This window comes from Drosophila busckii, chromosome 3R, assembly GCF_011750605.1.
Source record: "Drosophila busckii strain San Diego stock center, stock number 13000-0081.31 chromosome 3R, ASM1175060v1, whole genome shotgun sequence".
Lineage (NCBI taxonomy): Eukaryota > Metazoa > Arthropoda > Insecta > Diptera > Drosophilidae > Drosophila > Drosophila busckii.
The window spans coordinates 971,864-995,803 of record NC_046607.1 but is presented as its reverse complement, the minus strand read 5'-3'; the positions used below and the strand labels follow the sequence as shown (position 1 = coordinate 995,803).

General features: G+C 35.2%; 2 protein-coding genes across 3 annotated transcripts; one reads left to right on the top strand and one right to left on the bottom strand.

Moving 5' to 3' along the window:
• Positions 1 to 1,538: 1,538 nt before the first annotated feature.
• On the bottom strand, positions 1,539 to 23,808 carry LOC108602884. 2 transcript variants are annotated; one of them, XR_001915269.2, is made up of 7 exons: positions 23,621 to 23,808; positions 23,505 to 23,553; positions 23,375 to 23,445; positions 2,708 to 2,866; positions 2,570 to 2,648; positions 1,815 to 2,342; positions 1,539 to 1,748 (listed from the first exon to the last, which is right to left on the bottom strand). XR_001915269.2 is itself a non-coding variant. In XM_017991186.2 (6 exons), the coding sequence occupies exons 1-6, from the start codon at positions 23,681 to 23,683 to the stop codon at positions 2,254 to 2,256; spliced, it is 510 nt and encodes a 169-aa protein (XP_017846675.1). In that variant the 5' UTR covers positions 23,684 to 23,808; the 3' UTR covers positions 1,539 to 2,253. The 2 variants fall into 2 exon arrangements, 1 of the variants encoding a protein (XP_017846675.1); XM_017991186.2 differs by having other exon boundaries at positions 1,539 to 2,342.
• LOC108602883 (antifreeze protein Maxi) lies at positions 13,961 to 15,854 on the top strand. The gene is made up of 2 exons (XM_017991185.2): positions 13,961 to 14,721; positions 14,802 to 15,854. Exons 1-2 carry the CDS (start codon positions 14,255 to 14,257, stop codon positions 15,319 to 15,321), a joined length of 987 nt encoding a protein of 328 aa, XP_017846674.1. The 5' UTR covers positions 13,961 to 14,254; the 3' UTR covers positions 15,322 to 15,854.
• Positions 23,809 to 23,940: the final 132 nt, after the last annotated feature.

The window sequence follows — 23,940 nt, the reverse complement described above, 5'->3', positions numbered from 1 at the left end:
CAATCATTTGAAATGCATTTGTCGACCATCACCGGAGAGTAAGTGTGGATGGCTGCAGTTTGAGTCTTCCTGTCATCATGGACATCTCTTGTTTAAATTACAACAATCATTGATCTGAAGCAAAAACAATACAGTCAAAAAAACATTTAACTAAGCTGTCGCATAAGTAACAGCATAGAGTTACGCATACGCAGCGTATTGCCAAGAGGCAACTATACCCGATCTTGTCTTTCATTTGCCGGCAAGAAGAAAATGTTGATTTCTATTGGGCTAGTCTTTTGGTGCGCATTGCAGTCATAGGCATCTTTTATTCTGTGCTTTATTGAACACTTTGTTTTGTGATGCGTGTTAATGTAATTGTCGCAACTAATGTGGGATGTAGTGGGTGGTGGATGGTGGGTGGTGGGTGGCACTTGTATGTGCGCTTAATCGAATTAGAATTTGAAGGTGGCACCGTCGTAGCTTTGCTGATGTCATCGACTGGAATATTTATTTGTGGCCTTAGGGGTCATCTTTAATGGTCATATGTGATCCACTTTCGCCCCCAACTTGTTTTATTCCACATTAAGTGCGTTAACAAAATATTTTAATACGCACATTTTCTGGGTCACTAGCAACCCGCGCTAACAAATGTCTTTACTCAACCTACCTGCCATACATAGACGCAGACACACCCACACATACTCCCACACATATAAAGCCATCCATCCAGACACGCCCTGAGAGGAAGCCAACCTTAGCCTTGCTCTGGCTGCGAGAGCTGCTGCTGCTGCTGTCGTCAAACAATCGCAGAGTTCAATAACCGACGAACCAGAGGCCAGGGCACAAGATACTGACATGTCAAGGGCTGCAGTTGCTGTTTATTAAATTATTAACAAATACATTTTAATATATTTAATTTACAACGGTTCTCCTTACATCAAAAATCAATAAGGACATTTGTGCGCTGTCAATAGGCACGCAGCGCAAATCTGCTTCAATTTATTGCCGATTCTTTTGCAAAGAGCAAGCACCAAAAAAATACACCAAAAAATAAAATAGAACTCTCCATGCTAAATGAATTTGAAGGGATTTTTCTTTGGCTGCCCACGCACTGCGCAGATGCATTGGAAGTTGGCCCAACAGCATTAACTGCTGAAAGTACAGCTATTCTTTAATAAAGTCAGCAGTAATACAGAAAATGCATTAATGTTTCCCTTCTTCTGCTCATTTTGCATTGAAATATATTTTTGATATTTCTTCAAATGCAGCGCATTGGGCTGCATCTGACCCACTTTCCATGGCTCTATTGTGATTTGTATTTATCATTATTTTTAAGCATATCCCCAATATGTTTATTTTTAAATTCTTATTTAACTGTCTGGTGAGCAGTCGATTTATCTGAATAAAAAAATTTTTTTTTAATTTCGGAACAAAATATTTTATATATTCAATTTTTGACTTCAGCAGTTTATCCAATACAGAAACTACGCTAGCTAATATAAAAAAAAAATAATTCATAAAATATTGTGTACCCGTAATTTAGACATATATTTTTGTTTGATTTGAAAATTATTCTTTATTCAAATTTACCGCGCAATTGATTCCGGGTTGTGTCTTGGCTACCATGTTAACTCCGAATGGCCAAGACAAGAACCCAGCAATTCGTTACACTAAAAGTGAGAATGATTTTAATAACGTATGAGCGTTGCGCCCAGCTTCAGTCCGTGCTTGTTTCACAATGAATTTTTATTTGTTGTTATCTTTATCTATTAAATTGAGTACCAAGAGTGTAATTGCAAAAAAACTGAGCATCTACAGAAGTTCCACATTACCTGTAACAATTTAATTGCTGTTTGTTCGTAAGTCGCTTTACAGTGTACGTTTAATATTTTTAAACCAATGCATTGCAATGCTATGAAATATGTTCCGCAGAAATTTTATTATCATTTGGATACTGTATCTGTAGTATCTGTAGTATCTGTAGTAGACCTTGTACTAATTTTAACATAAATATAGTAATTGAGAAGTTTTTTTATAACTAGTGATAATCTGAATCTGTATCAGGAGTCATCGATGCCGTAGAAAAGGACCCAGCAAACCAATAGTAAAGAACGTATCAAATTGTGATCCTCCGAAAGCCACAACACTGCTTACTTCAAGCTTAAGCTTAATTCTTCTTTTTTTTTCCCCATCTTCGACTGTAAATACATAGAACAAGCTCTGTTGTAGGCATATCTTCCCATAACTTTACAATTACACTGGTATGCAGTGTTACATCATAATTAGGGCGAGTGCACCCAAAGTTATGGCCGAATGGGCGGCAACAGACCGTAAGGTATAGTTTTTCTCATCTTTTTTTTCTGGAAAGCAAGTTTCCATATTTTAAAAATGATTTAGTCCAAAGCCAATTTTCAACGCCTCCAGTTCGACAAAGTGGTGCAAGGACTAAGACCACACAGCTGAACTTATGTATATTTTACGCAAAACTTACAAGTTCAGCTGGCAATACTAGTTCACAGTGAAACGTCAAATTGATTGAAAGCGCTGAAAATATCGTCCATCAAACAATTGGGCAACGATTACTTACCCTCTGGACCAGAGGTATTGCCCTGTAATGCCTCTAGTAGTTTTTCATCATTTTCATATTTTTGATTATACACCAACATCTGAAAGATAGATTATACAAATTAGGATTCTTTAATTAAAAAGCAACTAATTTGCATACCTTGCGTATGGGGGGAGGATAGCCCCTACGTGTTTCCACTACCTCGCATGCCGCGGGGCCCTTGGTGTACCACACATCATCACGGGTGAATGCCAAACGTATCGTATACAGCACTTCAAGGGAAAACCCAATGACGGTAAAAATAATTATTGGAATCGCCTGAAAATATGAATTCATAATTACAAATGCAAACACAGAAATAAATTTAAAATTAATTCGTTGAGCATTTTTCTGGTTTCAAGGAGTGTGGTGCTTAGCACTATATCGTAACACAACAGATTATCGGAGGTTAATGACCTGGGTATTCTCCTTGATAGTAAGCTGAAGTTTGACAAACATTTTCCCTAACTGTCAGTAGGCATTCAAGTTCTGGCTTTATCAAAAACGATGGGCTAAACAGAATTTAATGACCACTTACACAACTACTACTTTTAATATATCTCTTGGTTCGACCACACCGACCCAAGAAGGAGACGACGGCGCCTCCGTATGCTCTTAACAAACCTCAACAATATGATAAAAACCTGACCGATCAGGTTAAAGTCAAGAGCAAACTAATCTGGAATATGACGATCTTGTATTTGGACTCTTTCATCGAATACTTTTTGCCGAACAACGAATTCCAGAATTATCTAGTAATCTGGTTGGTCGGTTATGGTAGATGAACATCTAGATAATACTCAGAATCCATATCAAAGAATCAAGCTCTGAAATGCCTATTATTGCTATACGCGCATTTTAAGCTGGGTTCCAGGTGTTAACTTTACCTTTAGCACTATCGTTACTTGATAAAGCCGAGATTTGAATTGCCTACGACAGTAGACACCAATTACGTAGATCTCTTTTTAATACATCATTCCCCATCCTATCTATACAACATAAATCAGAACTATCCACAGGTCATAACCCTGAGTAGATCTGTTTGTGTCGTATATCATTAATTATATTTCAAAAAAGAATTAAAGAGCGAAAATGTAATTCTATATTTGTTGTCAAAATTAATTTCTCGGTCCATTGATCTGGGTAGTAGCATGGCTTCGAAATCTTAAATGAGTTCCCTTAACTCTTAACTCTTGTGCACAACCTATATATCCTTAAATCTGCATATGTACCACTCTTCGAGTTCTCTGTTGTGATTTATAATAAACTCTTATTCTGTTAATCAAGTACGTAACTGCAGACCTCCCACACGAGTATTAATGATGTTGTTAACATAAGCAACGCGGTGCACGCGGTCTCTATGCCGAGGTTAGATAATTAAACACAACAGTATGGAATCCATCCCCTCATACTGACAAGATACCAGAACAATTGTTGCATTTTGAGAGATTAATACATATCTGGGTATAATTTACTTTCAGCTGGTCGAATTAATCACACTTGAACAATATGACAAAAGTGTGAAAGACTTAGCTTTAGTAGACACTCTCACAAGAGTAATCTCAAGTCTATAAAAATGAAAGGATTATAATTCGATATGCAATTACACATTTGTTAAAATAGTTATACACTATTATTACTATTTTGTATACAATACTCCATAATGTAATTTTTCTTTCGCTTGTCAATACTGCTCTTAGTTGACTTAAATAATAGATAACATCAAAATCATAATAGCAATAACACACGTTAACTAATAATCTCAGTCTAGGTATTAACTGTGTTGCTAACAATAATTTATCTCTAATTCAAAATTTCTATAATTAATTTCGACTGTACTCACCTTGATCGGCCACATTGATGACGCCGTCCTGAGCGACAGTGTGATGCGCTTTGCTTAGACAGCTTTCAATTTATTTATTGCTAAACAATATATTTATTGAACATATATTATGTGATAAATCACAGTTAAGTCACACAAGAACATTAAAATCAAAAATCAGAAAAATTGCCACTATCGATCGACCTTTAGTTTTGCCCCTTGTGCCTACTTATTACCGATGCCACTTACATGGTACCGAAAAATGATGAATAGTTAGGGGATTCATTGCTACAAACACTGGTCAATTTGGTAGCAAGATATGGATATTAGATCTAAGCACAAGACGTGAGACATCTTACATTGTATACATGAGTGGACAAATTGGGTCGAAAGACAATACAGATACCTGGCCCGCATATCAGATCTCAGGGCATAGTAAATGAATTTCACATGAGGCTTATCTATTTCGAGAGGACGGAACACCAATTTTAATACGTATTCTTTCAACAATGATTAGAATCTGGGTCCTTTCTACGCTCGAAACATCCTGGCACAGCATCACCAAATTAAAATTCAGCTATTATAAAAAAAATATCACATCCACAATACATATATGTTAACATTGAAGTAACTAATTCATAATATGTATAGCTTAAACACCAACCAAGAAACAACACGAAATATCAGTCATTCATATATTTAATATGATATTGTAATGGACTTTCTATTTGACCGTAGAGTAAATTTAATTCAATCAGCAAAATCAGCTAAAATTGTGTGCGAACAACTTGACACCATAATATATGTGGATTGGAGAAAGCTTAACATTAATAGGTGTCAACTACACGATATTGCAGACTAGTGGAAAACGCCACTTGTAAAGCTTCCACAATAAAATAAGGGGTTGCGTTAATTGTCATGGTGGAATTTTCAAGTAGCCAGGCTACGACATCATCTAAAAAAATAATAAACAATAAAAAATACCATAACGTAAATCTTATGATGGGCTCAAGTCACGATTTATACAAATATATAACTTTTACTCACCTTAGGCGAATTGGCGCCGGTGTAACCTTTGGCGAAGTCTCTAATTTTCTCGCAAGCTCCGATCTTGGTAACCGACATCATCACGGGTAACCATTTTGTTCTGTCCGAAACTCAAAAATTCTTAATCCATAGCTGAAACACAATGATGATATAAAAAACTCACAGTAGATCACGGGGTGAGGGGAATTGAAGAATTACTATTTTATTAAAGTGTCACCAAGCAGGAACAGTAGAAATAGAAAAATAGGCACTTGGGTAGGTCGTAAAATGCTGCTACATAAATACATGTTATTTAATAAGTTTATATAAAAATATAATTTCTCTTGGAAACAATGCTTAAACTTTTATCATTGGAGCTAGGTTTTGTAAACTATGTCCCAGGAGAAGTATACCTTGTGCCTTAAGTTTGGAGCTAAATACATCGTAAATCACTCTGAAACACTTAACTCTGCGAGACGGAGGCAACAACCTGACTAAAACTCCATTAAACTTATCTCAGCAATCATGTTGCACTGCACCTCAAGAGACAGAGAATGAGAGGATCCGTGTATACATATATTGTTATGTACCTGGCAAACCTATCTTATACGTCAATAGACACTCTCATTGAGCAACCCTGCTCAACCCAAACAAAGCTACCAATGTTTTATAAAATAATCTAAACGGACAGCTGACTTAGAGTTGCACACACATGTTCAATTGCAATACATCAATAATCAATACATCATATCGCAAGTTCTTTAATTAGTACTTGCCGGCGAAAGTAGTGTGCTGTTTTGTTCATATTACCTGCTGATCAACACATGAATACTACTAGTAACAGCACTGTCCTAATATTACGCATATATAAGTATTTTTTTTATTCCGTTTATTATCGATCTGTTGCTTGAGGTCTTGCATATCTATTCTCACACAGGATTATCAAACAGGACGTAGAAGAAGAGCGAAGCTAAATCTAGAACATCGACAGACGCATTCAAGATATTTGCGCAAGTACGTTCATAGGGGAGAGCGTCATAAGAAAACGGATAGATATATATTCAAGCTTATTAATTAATCTTTTTCAAATAGAATGTGAAAGTCGGACTTTGTTCACTAAACTAGCATCGTTGCTATTGGCATAAAATATTGTCTAAACATGCAAATTCTCGCGGTATTAATATAATGTTTATATATCGTTTTCATATGCTGGTTCGATGAAATAGACCAAAAGGACAATGATATAGTGTGGATATACATATTATGTTGCACTTGTTGAACTTCTATATCAATTATTAACTTTAAGCAATTGACTGATGCTGATACATCAATAATCTGAATAGACTGTTACTTTCGCATTCATGCTGTTTGGGCCATTGCAATTGTCCAAATCATACCGCGCATTGGGGCATCCAAGAAAATCTTCCTACAAATTCAATCTAGCATGCGCAGAAGATAGGATCTATATTGAGAAGATATGTCTTTGGTTAGTAATTTGTTGTGCTGCTCTTTGAAAAGAATCGCATAACATATAGAACAGCAGATTGCGTGCGTCGCACTCTTAATGACGAGGCAGCCACAGATGTGACTGTTATGGAACGACAGTCAAATATGGATTTTAAGGAAGAAAAAGCACGTTATGTAATAAAAAATATTTATTTTAGACATATTTAGGATAATAGAGATCGGACCATAATTTCAAAAATACAAAGCTCACACACAGGAAAAAATGTCAGCCCGCATTCCGAAGTCGCACCCAAATGGTGCTCATATCATGTCGTCAGCACCCGGCTCTGGTCGTCGTATTGAATTGCGATTGGCCTTGAGCCCACCGACAGTGAGCAGAATGACTGCTCTACAGCCAAGTCGCAGACACGGCTAGACTGTCGGTCTCCTGCAAGTATTAGTGGCATGAGCGCTGATGCGTGTTAGATGGATCTTAAAATAGTTTTTTATTGGGCGTATGTTTGCCGACTACCCATAGCGCACTATAGCCTCTATTGCATAATTAGGCAGATGGCTTGAACTACTTGTTAGAGGCGGTGCTAAGGACGCTGCAGACTGCCTGGCTGCAAGATATGTCCTCTTGTTAATGCCCATACAATCGATTGAATCTCCATACAACGCCATCTGTGCTCTGATAGGAAAGTGGCCTAAAACACATGAATGACGACCATCTAATGGTCAACGCGAACTCGAACCGTTAATGCGGCCTGAAACAAGAAAATAGCACCGACTTGCAACAGGTCACAAGACACCGATGACAGCTCGACAAGAGCTGCTGCCTGATCAGGTAGAGCGCTGGAGGACGTTCCTGACAAGGATCAAGGCGAACATCACAGACAAATGGCTCACAAAAGCCAACAGGTCCCAACTAGCAAACCAGCGTCTGGCGTTACTCAAGGAGAAATTGTATCAATGGCGCTGCTGTCAGTTTAAGAGGCACATCAAGTCCCCAACGCAACCTCTAAGCATCCATCTCGAGGCGACCCATTTGAGAACGCAAGAGCAGCATCTTCACGAGGTCGACATCTACCCTATGCTTAAGGAAAGCGCCAGATCTTTCTGATACCCCAGTCAACAGCAGACAGACTCTTGTTGGCTGCCTCCCAACTGGCAAAAGACAATACAATTGCTCGGTAAAATGTATGTATAGGAAATTTTAATTGTTGGGAGCCAAGAGTTAACGATCTATGAGAATTGGCACAAAAGCACTAGCCAAAAAATAACTTTCTTCCTTGCGGCAATGAAAAGACAAACGGGTAAGTTCGATGGTCGCTCAATCTGCGTAGTCGATTATTCTTAGGATGTTACTCTTCGCGATATCTACATACGTATAGGATGTTTTTTGACTGTATTGTTTTTGCTTCAGATCAATGATTGTTGTAATTTAAACAAGAGATGTCCATGATGACAGGAAGACTCAAACTGCAGCCATCCACACTTACTCTCCGGTGATGGTCGACAAATGCATTTCAAATGATTGCTAAAGCCTTTGCGCTTAACAACAGCAGCAGCAACAGCAGCAACAGCAACAACAACGACAGCTTAATACTTGAAACACCTGCAAAACAAATTGCTTGGATTTGGAGCACACACAGTCTCTTTCTCTTCTTCTCGGTTGCAAAGAAAATCGCAATTGCATTTGCCACAGTGCGCATTAACATCAATGGCAAAATGCGCCGCTAAAAGTTATGTAGGTACAAAACTGTAAATGACAAAAGGGGGGAAGGAGCAATCATTTCATTGAGTAAAATGCCACGAATTTAATACAAGGAGCGGGTGGTTGCAGGCAACCCCTTGCTACACACAGATATGTCCATGCTGCTAGCAGCATATGGAACAACTTTATTGTTTTTACATTTTGATTTTAATGGTGAGTTGCAAGGGCGGAACTGACGCCAGGGGAGTGGGCGCTGGCACTTGCAACAGCTCGCAAAGTGCACGTTCAACGATATAAACGCATAAATTCAGCACGCCAGCGACTAGAATAGCGGACGACAACGGCAACGACGATGTCGCTTGGAAATGGACGCAGTGCAAGCGCCTGTGGCCAGCTAGTTAGCAGGCGAATGTGGGTGTTGGTTCGTGGTTGGATTCGAATGGCTCAGCCTGGAACGACGGAAATGCACCGACAGACAAGAGATACAAAGGGAACTGCTTAGCATTTTCAAAGGGGACTCGCGTGGAAAAGTAGAGAGAATTAGCGGTAAGACAGAGGTGAGAGAGAGAAGAGCCAAGATCGAGAAACGAGAGAGAGAGGCTAAGTTAGCTGCTCAGCAGGCCTGCTGGCCGACTGACTGTAAGCGAGGCATGCCTAGCTCTGGATAGCCAACTGGCAACCACCCTTGTCGTCGTGATTGGGGGAGAGTTTTGCAATTGGAATGCGCGCGCAACCCTCGAATATGCGGATACTGCTGCCTGGTGACGGCAATGAGAAATCGTTTGCTCGCTTCCTTGGTTGCCTTTCAGTCAACTTTGGGTTTTCGTACGTGCAATTTCGGAACCGGCGCAATAACGGACCGTTTAAGCACGGCTTCGCAGAATAAATTTTAAATTAAATACAATTGCGAAATGACCAATAGAATTTCTTCAGTGAATCAGGTTACACTAAAATCGGGCCTACTCGCAGAAGAAGGATCCGCCAACATCAAATGGGCCCTCTTCTAACTTGCAGTGAACTTGTCTGTCACAGCGTATGTTTAATTTAACATTCGTAGTGAGCGGGCTAAACATTGTAAGTTCACTAACCACCCAAAGAGGTTCACACAATATTGAAAGCAATCCGGCCCCCACCACACACACCCACATAAAAACTTATATGACATACCTATATGTATAGAGACCGGAAAAATCAATTTTCCATTTTTAATTCAAATGCTAAAAGCGACGAGCAAGCTCTGTACACTTACATATAGGAGAACAGACTTTTCGCTCTCTGCGCGCGTGTGTGTGTGTGTGTGTGTCTGAGTCTGAGCATTTGTGTGTATGCGTATGAGTGTGTATTTGATATCAGTGCCATAATGGATAAGCAGGATGCTGTAAATCAGCAGATAGGCTTGACACACAGATAGAGACAGCAAGCAAAAGAGAGAGAGAGGCAGAGGTAGAGGCGTAGGCAGAGAAAGAGAATGAGAGAGCAAACATGTACATAGAAAAAACAGAGCCACCTTCATTCTGCAAGTAATACGAGGCGAAGAGAGAGAGAGGAGAGAGAGAGAGAGAGCGGAGAGCGTAGCACAGTTGAGTCTAAACTGTTATACTGATTTCAAATGCTCGAGAGACATTTCGAACGAAACTAGTTTTCTTTAGAGCGAACGTTAGAGCTGCTGCCAATGAAATATGTAATTGCAGAATGCCAGCAAACTTCCAACAAAATTTATAAACATCTTGCAAGTTCTGCTTGTTGATCTGCTCGCTGTTCAATATTTAGGGGGTGCGACCGCGCCCATGGGCGCAACTTTAGCTAAGGGGAGTGGGACGTCCGGCTTCAGTTGCCAAAATGTTACTCAAAACCCCCCCCCCCATACTCCATACATATACTATATAATATTCTCTTCGCGATATAAACTAATTAATCTCTTTCTCTGTCACACACTAATCTCGTTGACGGCTATTGTTAAGTTTACTCTTGGGTTTGCTTTCGCGCTAACTTCGTTTTACAGCTATGTATGCGCGCAATGTGCGTTTTGCATATGTATTTCTCACTCTGTCTCTCTCACACTCAACCGCCTTTCGATTTCGCATTCTGCAAGATGCAGCTGCTTCCCATTATTGTCGTAAGCAACAACAACGATAGGTTAAAGAAGAAGACAAATAACAACAGTGCGTTCATAATAACAAGAATATTTAGCGAAAATACAGGCGAATATATATATGTATGTATGTATGTACAGAAGTATTTGGCCCTTTTGTTCAAGTAACCAAACTCATCCTTTTTCGCAGTATTTTATACTGCCTGACTGGTTTAGAATTACAGTTTCTACTACGTGCCAGACAAAAGACTCGACCAACCGGCAAGAAAAGGGAACACCAGATTATTGTATTGAATAATCAGGTTTCATTAACCCAAAGACTTTACTGTAAATGCTTAACAGTTTGAAATGCACTGCTCTTAATACAATTCTATTCCAACGGAAACCGCGATTTAAGCACACACGCATTAAAAGCTAATAATATATACATATGTATGTCCATACAGACATAGAGTAGACTTGCATAGAAATATTGTTGTTGTAATAATTGACCAAAGAGCGCGCGCTCTGTTAATTTACGTGTGCAGCTGCCATGAAGAGAGTCCTGTGCGCGCAGCTGTTTTCCCCCATTCGCTTGCGTTGTGTTTATGGCACAGGACAAAGAGCACAAGCATGCGATACCTAAGGGTAGATTTGCGACTGCAACGCGCAATTGCGCAATTACGCCAACTACAGCTGCATACATACATATGTATGTACGTATGTAGGCATCTTCATCGGTTAACAGGGGTAGTCCTGAACAGCAGGCAAGCAGACATCCAGGCAAAAATTTAATGATACAAAGCCGTAAAACTATTATGTATATACATACACACACTTACACATACTAACAAATAAACAAAAGGTCTATATCAAAAACTGGTTTACCAACTGTCATAGTAAACAACACATACACATTCATCTCAACTCTTTGTATGCATGTGTGTGTGTGTGTGTGTGTGTGTGTGTGTGTGACTGCATTGGTATCCTGTTCACCATTCTTTACGTCGGTTTAAACATCAAGCACAACTAGTTTTTAAGCTTAGGAACTGAAATGTAGATAACTCAGCAAATGTATAAAACATTCAATTCAATAACTATAATCTATATGACAATACAAAAAACCAAAAAAAAAATACTATAAATAAAGGCGACGACCGACAGCAACTGGCGGCCACTGGAAATATAGACGCGTGCGTGCGCGCAGCTGTCAGTGGCAGCTGTTGCACACATGCGCACAGGTCTCCACAACGAGTTGGCCTAAAGACCCCAAAAAGGATGTCGACGAAGCAACCGAGATAACACCAATTTAGGTACATGTTTAACAATCTTAAAACGCAAAACAAAAACACAATTGAAAAAGTAATATCCTTGACTACTGTAAAAACGAAAAAAAAAAACGTTTAGCGTAACGTACTCTCGTATTTTGTATAAATCTAAGCAAAACTTAATATTATGTATGTATATGTATGTACAATGATTGACGTATTCTAATGAAATGTACTCTTTACTCATACTCTTAATCGTACTTAGCGTTTCACCCAGCAGCAATATTAATTCCTAAAAGCATATTTGTTCAACAAATTAAAAAAAAAAAAAGAAAGTCTCGCCTACAACTATGAGTAAATTGAATGCATACTTAACTAATTTACAAATCATATAGCGCAAATAATAATGGAGGCCACCATTTAGTTGCAGCGCCTCAAAATAAACTAAAAACAAAAAAGTAAAGAAATATTTTAATTCCCACTAGCTGTAAGACCTATCAGTGTTCCCTTTGCTAATTTTGGCAATCAGTTTGAATCACTCAACTAAATAATATACGTATATTTTATAAATAATCTAGCCATAGTTGTATACATTATTATCAAGTATTCTGATAGCTGTTTAAAAAAAAAATAACTCTGGCTTTATTTAATTTGTTTGCTTGTTTATGTACTTGGCCTGTTTATTTTAAGTTACATAGTTTCGTAGTACTGATATAAATATAAATATATATATATATATACTTATATATTATTATATATATATATTATATATATATGGGTTTGATTAATAGCAAGGGTATTTTTTTTTAGCTTTTAAATCAGTTCTAAACATAGCAATCCCCAAAATTTTGCAGTGACTTGAATCTATGATCTTACTTACTATTTATATTATAATAATCCCAATATCTCTCTGACAGAAATATTAACTCAATGAATATTGTCATAGCATTAAAATCAAACCCAGCTAACGTAGAATATTTTATTTATAAAATAGACATGTTTCATACAAAAATATATGTATGTGTATATATAATATAGGCTTAAGTGACGTTTACTTCAATTTTGTATCATACATAATCAAACATAATGTAAACAAGGCATTATCTTAAGTAATAAAATCATTACGTTTGTAATGAAAAAATCAAAAAAATCGCTACACATGTAAATATGATAATATTTACTTTTTGCAAATCTTGTGTAAACTAACAAAAACGTTCGAATCGAAAATGAGCATTGAGTTAATATGTAAACAGTTATATAATGTGTTTATCATACAACCAAGTAATCCTGGTAATTGGTCTAGTTGTTGCTCTGGGTTTTTCTCTTTCTATATCTATCTATGACTATGCTTATTATATATATATATATAACAAAAACACAAACTCTCGCAATAAAAACAAAACACATTTGTACTCATACTACTACTCGAGAAATATCGAGCAGAATAATAACTCGTATTTAGAACGGGTTTACTTTTATATATCATATTTACCTATGATAATTAGGATGTATGTTTTATCAGCTGACCTAAGTATGTAATCGCAAACGTATTTAGTACAAGTTTTAGTTTTTAGTCGACCATTATCTAAACTGTGTTATTGTCTACATTTTCTCCTTTTTTTCTCTTGACATAACATGTGCAAAATTTATGACATTTGAAAAATAAACATTAACAAAATGCAGGTCACGCCTATTTATGTGGCCTATAGCCACATCCATTGGTCAGCAACGTTAATGCATATGTAATTGTGTAAATGTATTTAACCATTTAATTTGAATTTAATTTGCATATTTTTTGTGGTATTTATCAACTTTGACTTGTTGATAATTTACATTGTTGGACTTTTGCTAACGTTATGTAGGACAATTTACACCTATTATATTGCAAATTAGCTGAACGATTTACAATTTAGTCAAATATAATATTTGATATATCTATATATATTATTTATGTATGTATATGGGATTTGTCGCCCACTCTCTTGTTTTTTAACTCTGTTTTAAACATGTTTTCTATTTATTTTTCCTCATTGCCACTCACACACACACACAAACACACACGCATACACACTTACAGCGCAGTCGCGGCTTTGGCTTCATCACATTCCAAGAGCCCTGCACAGTGGACAAGGTGCTCAAGGTGCCCATACACACACTGGATGGCAAAAAGATTGACCCCAAGCATGCTACGCCGAAAAACAGACCACGCCAAGCCAATAAAACCAAAAAGATATTCGTCGGCGGCGTCTCCCAGGACACCTCAGCCGAAGAGGTAAAAGCCTACTTCAGCCAATTCGGCGCCGTCGAGGAAACAGTTATGCTAATGGATCAGCAAACCAAACGCCATCGCGGCTTCGGCTTTGTCACCTTTGAGAACGAGGACGTGGTAGATCGCGTCTGCGAAATACACTTCCACACCATTAAGAACAAGAAGGTTGAGTGCAAGAAAGCCCAACCAAAGGAAGCAGTCACCCCGGCCGCTCAGCTGCTGCAAAAGCGCATCATGCTGGGCACACTGGGCGTTCAGTTGCCCACTGCACCTGGTCAGCTCATTGGAGCACGCAGCGCAGGCGTTGCCGCCATGAATCCCCTGGCCATGCTGCAGACCCCCACACAACTGCTCCAGTCGCCAGCTGCCGCTGCAGCCGCCCAGCAAGCGGCGCTCATATCACAGAATCCGTTTCAAGTACAAAACGCTGCCGCTGCTGCCAGCATGGCCGCCAACCAGAGCAACTTTAGCAAACTGCTAGCCACATATCCACAGTCAGCGCTGCACAGCGTTCGGTAAGTGCAAAGCCGGCAAAGATATCTATTTCTACTCCTATTTTATTCGAAACTATAATGCAACTGTATTTCATTTGTAGCTATTCACCCTACACCATACCCGCCAGCGCCGCCACTGCCAATGCCGCCGCATTGATGCAGGCCCATCAGGCGCAAAATGCCGCCGTCGCAGCTCATCAGCAACAACAGCAGCAGCAGCAGCAACAGCAGTCGCATGCCGTCGCTGCTGCCGCTGCCGGACTGCAGCAGCATTCACATCAACAGCAACAACAACATCATAATGCCGCCGCCGCCGCCGCTGCTGTGGCCGCCGCTGCCTCTAATCCAGCCTCGCAGGCTCACTCGGCAGCTGCAGCTGCCGCATTAGCTGCCAATGCAGCGAACGGGGGAGGAGCCAATCCTCACTCACTGGCTGCTGCCCAACAAGCTGCCCTAGTGGCTGGCAATCCCTTGAATGCAGCCGCTGCTGCCGCCGCCGCCGCTGCAGCTGCTGGCAACCCAGCTGCCGGTTACCCCAACTATGCGCTGGCCAATGTAGACATGTCAAGCTTCCAGGGCGTCGACTGGAGCACCATGTACGGCATGGGCATGTATGTCTAAGTGTCTACACTTTTCTCAGTCCCCCTTTTTAATGGTCGTGGTAATTTGCAAACAAGAACACTCAGTCCCACACAACGATTCAACAAATGTTGATTTTCCTTTTGGGTTAACTTATTTTTAAGTACCTCATACATACATACAAACACACACACACACACGAACATCCGCTCATGAAAGCATATTAAGTATTATATTTAAGGCCCCCACCACTCGCGTCTACCCCATGCCCCTCTCGCACGCAAATTCGAATTATATTCGATGCATTATAATATTGATAACAAAACTCGATAAGCAATATAAGAAACAACATCAACTAAAACTTGAGCAGCCAACGAGGCAGAGCTGCCACAAAAGCAGAGCAAAAACACAAAAAGAGGAAAAGAATAAACAAAAAAAAAATTTAAGCAAAAATTAAACCAAAAAGCAAAGAAAACATTAAGAAAAACAAAACTAAAAAATTAAAAAAAAAACCACCGATTGTGATTGCGTTTAATTGTAGCAGTTTATATAATTTTTAGTGCATAAAACATGCAAACATACATAAAATTAAAAGAAATTTAAAAAATATATATATTATTTATAATGGAATAAACTAAAGCATGAGGCATGATATATAAGTATGTACATCAGATCAAATTATCGGTCGTTTACTCAAGCCTCGTAATTTTCAGTTAAAATAAATTTAATTTATAATAAAAAGAACAAAAAGACACATTTGCTGTCAGCTAATACAAAGAGAAAAAAAAAACATTATCGACACTACAGAATAAACATATATTACTTAGTTATTTAGTTTCGAGATCGAATTTAAAATATCAACTCGCATCAAGCATAGCACTCAAATAGATACAGATACATCACATACACAGTACACAATACTAAATAGTTAAAAACTTTTAAACAAGATCATGTGCACATACTTGTACTTAAACATAATAAACGGTATTCCTTATATAACTGCTGTAAATTTCCTATTGTGTACTGTGTGTAAGATATATATTCATTGATGATGACCATGAACGAATCGTGGAATCCCACTCTTGCCCTTTTATTGTTTACACATACACACATAGTTATGTATAATATGTAGTAGCTGCTCATAGCCTAATAATAAATCATACTTTGTACTCATCTTGGAGCTCTATGCTACTAAGCCCTAGTTTAGTTTGCTTTTGTTACACTATAAACATGCATACAACATTTTAGCATCTAAGACTACAACAAAATGCTCAAGTAGCCAAACATTATTTAAGGTGTGCTTCAACTTGAAATCAAATTAATCATTTAACGTTTACTAATCATTCACACACACTTTTCTCTCTCTCTCTCTCTCCACACTATACTTTGAATTTGAATTTGACTATAAACATACATACTTATGAAGAATACGCACCTTTATTATAATTTTTTTCTGTATCATTCCCGTTCCATCCAGGTAAATAACATAGAACAAATCTTAATGCTGTAGTTAAATGTATTGACTTAACTCTATTTTATTTTTAGCTCTTTAATTTTAATTTGTAATCATTTTGTAATTTGTAGAGTTTGCAAAAAGAACATACTACACTCACATTTATACCATATAGATCGGACGATCGGCGAAGTTGTATACGATTTAGTTCGCTTGCATGTTAACAGTTTAATTTAATACTTAGTTATCATTTGAAAGTAATATTTTGCGTATGTATGTGTATAAACTAAAGTTTAAACAACAATTATAATTTATAAATGCAACAAAATCACATTTGAAGTAATGTTTGTGTTTAATAAAAACAAAAGAAAACAATTTGCTCATGAATTAAGCAAAATGAAATTAAATATCTTTGTGTTTTTTATTATAGTTTATATTTATTATTTGCAAGCCTGTGTATATATACATTTAAACTTATAATTTTGTATACTCTACTTCAATTTGTTGACCTTACGTATTCTTGTTGTCTTTCCTCTCCCCACTATCACATCATGTGTAGCTATTGAGAAGCATTTGCTGGCCGACGGTGATAATTGTTTTTTATTTTGTGTATATTTCTCTGAAGCATTTTAGGTGAGTACTACACATACACACACACACACACACACACACACACACACACACACATATATTTCTATTAGTTATAAATGTGTACAAACATCTGCATCCCCTCTAATCCCATTCTTGTACTACGTATACCAAAGATTTATTTAACACACACATTTGTCTGGGCGCTGATTTAATCCAAATATTTCATATTTATTGAAATTTAAATTATTTATAACTTATGCTTAAGAATTCATACATACATACATTCCACTTATACACACACACATATATATATTGGTGCCATTTTTATAAATATTATTTATATACCTTTATGCCGCAAGAAATTTAGTAAACTGTTTAGATCTCAGCATATTTACAAACATATTGCTTATTTATATTTTTTTTTGAATAACGACAGTACACTGTAAATTAACGAATATTTATATTTTTTTTTACAAAAATTATTGTTATAAACATTAAAATACAATAAACAAAAGTATGAATCTACAAAGACTATTTATTGGTTTTTATTGTAACTGCATTTGTTTCCATCACAAGAAGACGTAGATTGTTTTTTTTTCTATGCGTCAACTCTCAAATACATACATATGTTTAATCAGTTGTGCACTGTAGTCCAATAGATATTGTTTTGAAATCTACATATAACCTTTGATTTTACTTGTTATGCTATAAATGCTTTGAACAATTTCAAAATGATAAGAATCGCCAAATTAGTTTTGTACTTGTAAGAAGTTGTAACAGTCCGATTAAACCCAAAAAAGTTCTTATTTTTGTCAATATTTTGATATATATTACATTTTTTGAATCAACAATAATTAATATTAATCCATAGTAGTAGTTTGCTCATTTTGATAAATACATGGTAGACAGAACTTGTATAGCGACCTATATATGCATACATTTATATATATATTGATGAATATGTACATATACATATATATGTTTAATTTTTGATAAACAGCAATAAATTGAACTGTGCAGCTTTGAATCATTTCTTTTTTTTTTTGTGGTAGAGTGTCTTTTTTAACATTCCTTGAAATTATTGTACCGATTTACCAAAAGAAACCCGCTGTAATATACTCTTCTTATAAATACACACACACACACATACACACGTTTAGATATGTCAAAATTGGATTTGGTTTTGTTTACTAGTAGGATAAGAATTTCATATATCGAAATAAATAATATACATGAAAAGCATGATGAGACATGTTTAGTAGTCAATTAAATACATACAAAGAAATAGACACACACAAACACAAACCTACGTACATGCATACATAGGCATAGAATCCTTAAGTGAATGCAAATAATTGCCAATTGCAGTTCATATCACTATCCATTTATATGACATATACATTTATACATATACGTTCATACACACACACAAATACATACATACATGCATACATCATATGACAATAAGATCAACTGTGTTTCAGCATTCACGCGTCAGTATTCGTAAACCAAATTACCTAACCAAGCGGAACTATAAATGAAAGCTCTCAAACTCAGCTATTGTATATTGTATATCTCTGGTTAAACAATGTTGAAGTTCTATAAAATATATACACACATACTTATTTATATATATACACAAACAAACAAACATAGCTATAAAGTGAGGGTGTGACAACTTTATATAGATATTTACATGCGATATACATGCATAAATACATATTTAGCAAGACCGTGATATATTCAATTAGATGAAAACCATACTTATAAATATATATTATATGTATATATCTATTAATTATATATTAATGTGTCAGCGTCTCAGAATGTGGCAAATAGTCGTACTCACTAAGAAAACCGTAGCTTACTCTTTGACTTAACCAAGTAAAACAAAGAACAAAACATTTCAATATGTAGTAGTTGCATCATTGAACAAGTTGTGAAGCTACAAAACGCATATCACTTTGAGTGCTCAGTAAGAATCAGACTAAGACTACAGTGCGTTAGAACAGATTACACATATACATATATGATAGTTGATATCTTTCTTTTTGTTTTGAGTATCTAATGAGGACCAAGATTTTTAGCGGAATTCGATCAACAATCAAGTTACTTAAACTGTTTTTAATTTAATACTACAAGCTATTTCCAATTTGCGAATATTTTATTTGGCTTGTTACTGGCATTTTCCTATTTTTTTATGCTTAAATTTTTTATATTTTTTTTTTGTTATTTGCTTTAGCAAATTTTTTTACAAATAAAAGTTAAACACGCGCTAGTCAATTGATACGTATTGCCACAAATCATTAAATAACTACTTGCAGCAAAATCGTAAGTATTATAAAAATAACAACAACAAAAAAACTAAACAATATAAATAAAATAGATTTAATTAACATAAAAACGTCAACAATAAATAAAAAAGCAATTATTTTCTTGAGAAAATATAAAAATTAAACATTTACATCTACCATGTGTATGCTAAGCTAACAATTAAGTCTAAGAAAATGTTAAATTAATTTGAAGCAATGCAGCTAACAGAAATTATTTAAGCACTTACGCTCCTCTGATGTATGCTATTTATTTATGAATTTCTTATAATAAAAGAATATAAAAACATAATAAGTATAAAAAATACGTTTAAGTATTAAAGTTTAGAAGTAAACTGCTATTGATTTTAAATGCTATAAATTAACAACTAAAATAAAAATTTTCAAAGACATATATAACAATATGAAAAACGTAATTTAAATGTTAAGGAAAATAAAAAAAAACTATGACAAAATGAAAAATCAGTAACAAAAATATAAACATGTTTTCTTATGCAACTGTATGCAACAAAATAAATAAAAAAAAGGAAAAAAAACTAACAGCTCGTTACATATCAATAATTATGAGCTATCTATGTACATACATAGCATATATTTTGTCGAAATACGTATACACGTATACTATTTAAAGCAGTGAACTCAACATCAAGCTCAAATTATATTGCATTGAGCATCAGAGGATTTCTTTTAGGCATGGCTCAGTGCTATAGAAATGTACGCCAAATATACTAGAGTGAAAGGTGAGTAAAAGCAGCGAAGAAAACTTTTGTGAATCGAATGCATTAAGCATCAAACCCTAAAAAAAAATATAACTTAGACTTGTCTTCCAGTACTTAATTGAGATGAAAAGCATACAAAATGCTTCTTCGTTAGTTTGCTTTTGTTCCCTCTAAATGGGTTTCCAAATGAATATACATATATTTTTTTGTTATATTTATTGCTAATAAATACGTACATATTTTCACCATACAAATGTATGACAGCTCATAGAGCTTTCAGCTGAGGGTAGTACATTGTGTATTTGAAATCTCCTTTTAGACCTTAAAATACAACTATGAGTACAATTTTTGCAACGAGGAATTTTAAAAATTAAAAAAAAACCAATGAGAAAATATGACAGATTCATGGAAACCCAACATATTGTTATGTTACTATGTTACTCAAATATCAATTGACATATGTATTCTAGTTTGGCGCCCTCTGAAAATTTGATGAAACCGATTTGAAGTAAACTGTTGTAAATTTGTTTCTTATCTGAGCCTACATACTATATGAACGATAGGCAAGTGCATTATATTAAAAGCAAAAAAAAAGCATAACAAATGAAATAAATCTGATCTGACAGTAATTTTACGGTGGTAAAAAATTTAAAAAAAAATTAGTTTAAGTTGTCACGTATATCTTTTAGGCCATAAGTAAGCCCGTATATACTTAAAGCAGTTAAAAATGAATATATACAAATATTGTAGGCGCGTGTACAAATATATAGTACATGCCCATATAGAATTCTCATTTAATGTTTAACACGTTTATATACAAAACTATAAGCTAAATCCTGTAACTGCTGTCACTCTGTAACTCGCTCTATATTGGTAGCGATTTTTAGACACCCATATATAACTCTCTCTATACATACAACTGTATTTACTCTTAGCTACGAAGGCTACAAAGGCTAAAAATATATATAAACAAGTACACTCAAAAATTTGAATTTCAAATAAAAGCAACTGTGAAGAGAAAATTAAAAAAAAGCAAAAGAATGAAAATAATTAAAACTACTGCATTTGATTTGAAATATACTTGGAAATACATAAATATCAAAATTGTTTTATGCCACTTTTTGTATGTAGCTTGCACGCATATAATTTGCTGTACAATCCACATAAAAAGCATAAATTGAAAGTTTACTGTACACATGAGAATTATATAATTTGTAACAAGTTGGCATACACAAGTATGTATGTAAGTTCATATGTATAAATATATATCGTACATGTATTGTTAAGACTAGACATAGGAACACTATATCTATAGTGCTAGTTACTCGTAATACTCAATTAGCTGTTAGTTGAATTAGAAACCACCGTCATATATTAGACTTTGTAATATGTAATTTGTATTAATGAAACACTCATGAAACTCATTACATAGTTTTTTTTTTGGTAGAACACAAAAAAAGCTTTTTCGATTAATCCACATTATTTTGACTTTAATTTGTAACACTTTAGTTGTAAATAGCTCAAGCATAATTTAAATTTTACGCATGGTTTACTAAAAAATTCTTTTACGTAACTGGAGCAATCTTTAGCAATGAATAATATCACATTAAATGCATTTCAGCATTAATAAAAAGTCATCCTAAGAAAATGGTGTGGACAATACTTGTTTGTGCGTAAAACTTAAATTTAATCTATGTACATGAAAACTATATCTCAGAAAACACTAACAACATATTGATAGATAAACATATGTATGTCTGAATAGTACTTATGGTATATGCAGACACAACGTATAAGCAATAAATATGCATTCATACATACTACATCACATTTAGTACACACTCATACATATAAATGTTGCAAATGCTCAACGCATGCATGCATCTTAAAATTGAGCAATATATACATAGAAATATTTTTTGTGAGCGTGGAGCCAAATACCAGTTGAAGCTAACATTAGACCCTAAGTGCAGTGTTGAAATTATGAACCAATGTAATGCTAATGCATAAGAAACAAACATACACATGTGTACTATATGCGTATCTATGTGTGTGTGCAGAAACAAAAGTAGCACATAAGATTATATTGAGTACATTCAGTTGCAACTTCATGTACTATGTGTTGCAATGAAAAAAAAAAAAACCAAAACCAAAAATTACAGAAAATTACTTAGCGTATATTAATACTGGTTTTTATAGTTGGTTAACGTTTAGCTTCTTAATCAATATATTATATGTATAATAACAATATATATGCAAAGTATACATAGTTAACGATACACTCATTTACCACATATGGAAGCCTAGATTAGTTTGAATTATGTATTATTGATTGAAGTATATATTTGATTCTTTGTTTGCAGTCTCTAGATCAAAAAGTTAATAGTCTCATCTAGAGCAAGTAACCCAAGTAAATCATGCAATTGTCTCTGCGTACAATGCTATATTACATACACATACACTGCATACATAAATATATACACATATATATATCCTAATGTATAACTCAATAAATGTTTGACATAAAACATATATATATATATATATGTTATATATAGATTTGTAGTCTTGTATACATCATTAAGTATCGTACTATTTCCCACACTTTAGAATCAATATCTAACTTTTTCTTTACAGTATTAGTATTAGTATTCGTATATGTAAATTGTAAATTGGCCGTAGTTGATTTAGATCAATTTAAAATTTCGTAACTTTATCATTTTTTAGCACACAGTAAAGTAAAGAAATTTTATTCATTGATAATCTTCTTTATAAGAGGAAAAACATTCAAACTTTCAGAGTCCAAAGCACTGCGTCTGGTTATACCAGTTTACATATATATGTGGATCCTACACAAGCGCTGTTTTTAAATTTAAATTGCACAACCATATTGCACACCAAAGAAATTTATTTGTAGACAACAAATTATTGTGCGTAAAATGGGTAAGTGTGTTTCAGATATTTTTAGCTGACGGCATAATTTACAAGATTCTTAAACTTACCCCCCAGTGATGTAAAAGTGCGCTCTTTGAGAAAACACAGCTTGGCTTTTCTAGGAATGGCACCGAAGGATCTGTGAACATTTGATACATTTTTTGTTCTCCTATATTTGCGTAATATAATTTGTCTTACCACAATTGCACTTGAAGTGACGTATCGATCCCACGTTTTCTGATGATACCTGAGACATCGATGTGGAGAGTTGCAAATCTTATAATAGTTGCTACAGAACTTTATAATGCGCTTACCTTGGGAATTGCTTTGAAAAGTGAACGTACTGGTGAATTTGCAGAAACTAATCGAAATGCCATGATATAAATAGTGAAAATGTATACGTCTTATTTAATTTATTTGCTTTTATTTCAAATCTAAACACGCACTAAAATTTTTTATTATTTTTGGAGCTACGAAAATACCTTTCCCGTTAAAATTCTAATGTACTCTGAAATATAAATCGGCATATTTTTGACAAAAACGTTCATTTTGAGCTTATGGTTGCTTTGTTAACAATATAGATAAAAATTAAAAAAAAACGAATGCCTTGAGTTGGAGTTGACGTATGTTAAGT

Excerpts from the sequence above, each read along its gene's own strand:
- LOC108602883 (XM_017991185.2), top strand. The coding sequence starts at position 14,255 with ATGCTAATGGATCAGCAAACCAAACGCCATCGCGGCTTCGGCTTTGTC. Across the intron at positions 14,722-14,801 it reads TCAGCGCTGCACAGCGTTCG|CTATTCACCCTACACCATAC; the intron begins GTAAGTGCAAAG and ends TTTCATTTGTAG.
- LOC108602884 (XM_017991186.2), bottom strand. The coding sequence starts at position 23,683 with ATGGCATTTCGATTAGTTTCTGCAAATTCACCAGTACGTTCACTTTTC. Across the intron at positions 23,554-23,620 it reads TTTTCAAAGCAATTCCCAAG|GTATCATCAGAAAACGTGGG; the intron begins GTAAGCGCATTA and ends TCGATGTCTCAG. Across the intron at positions 2,867-23,374 it reads CACTTTTACATCACTGGGGG|GCGATTCCAATAATTATTTT; the intron begins GTAAGTTTAAGA and ends TCATATTTTCAG.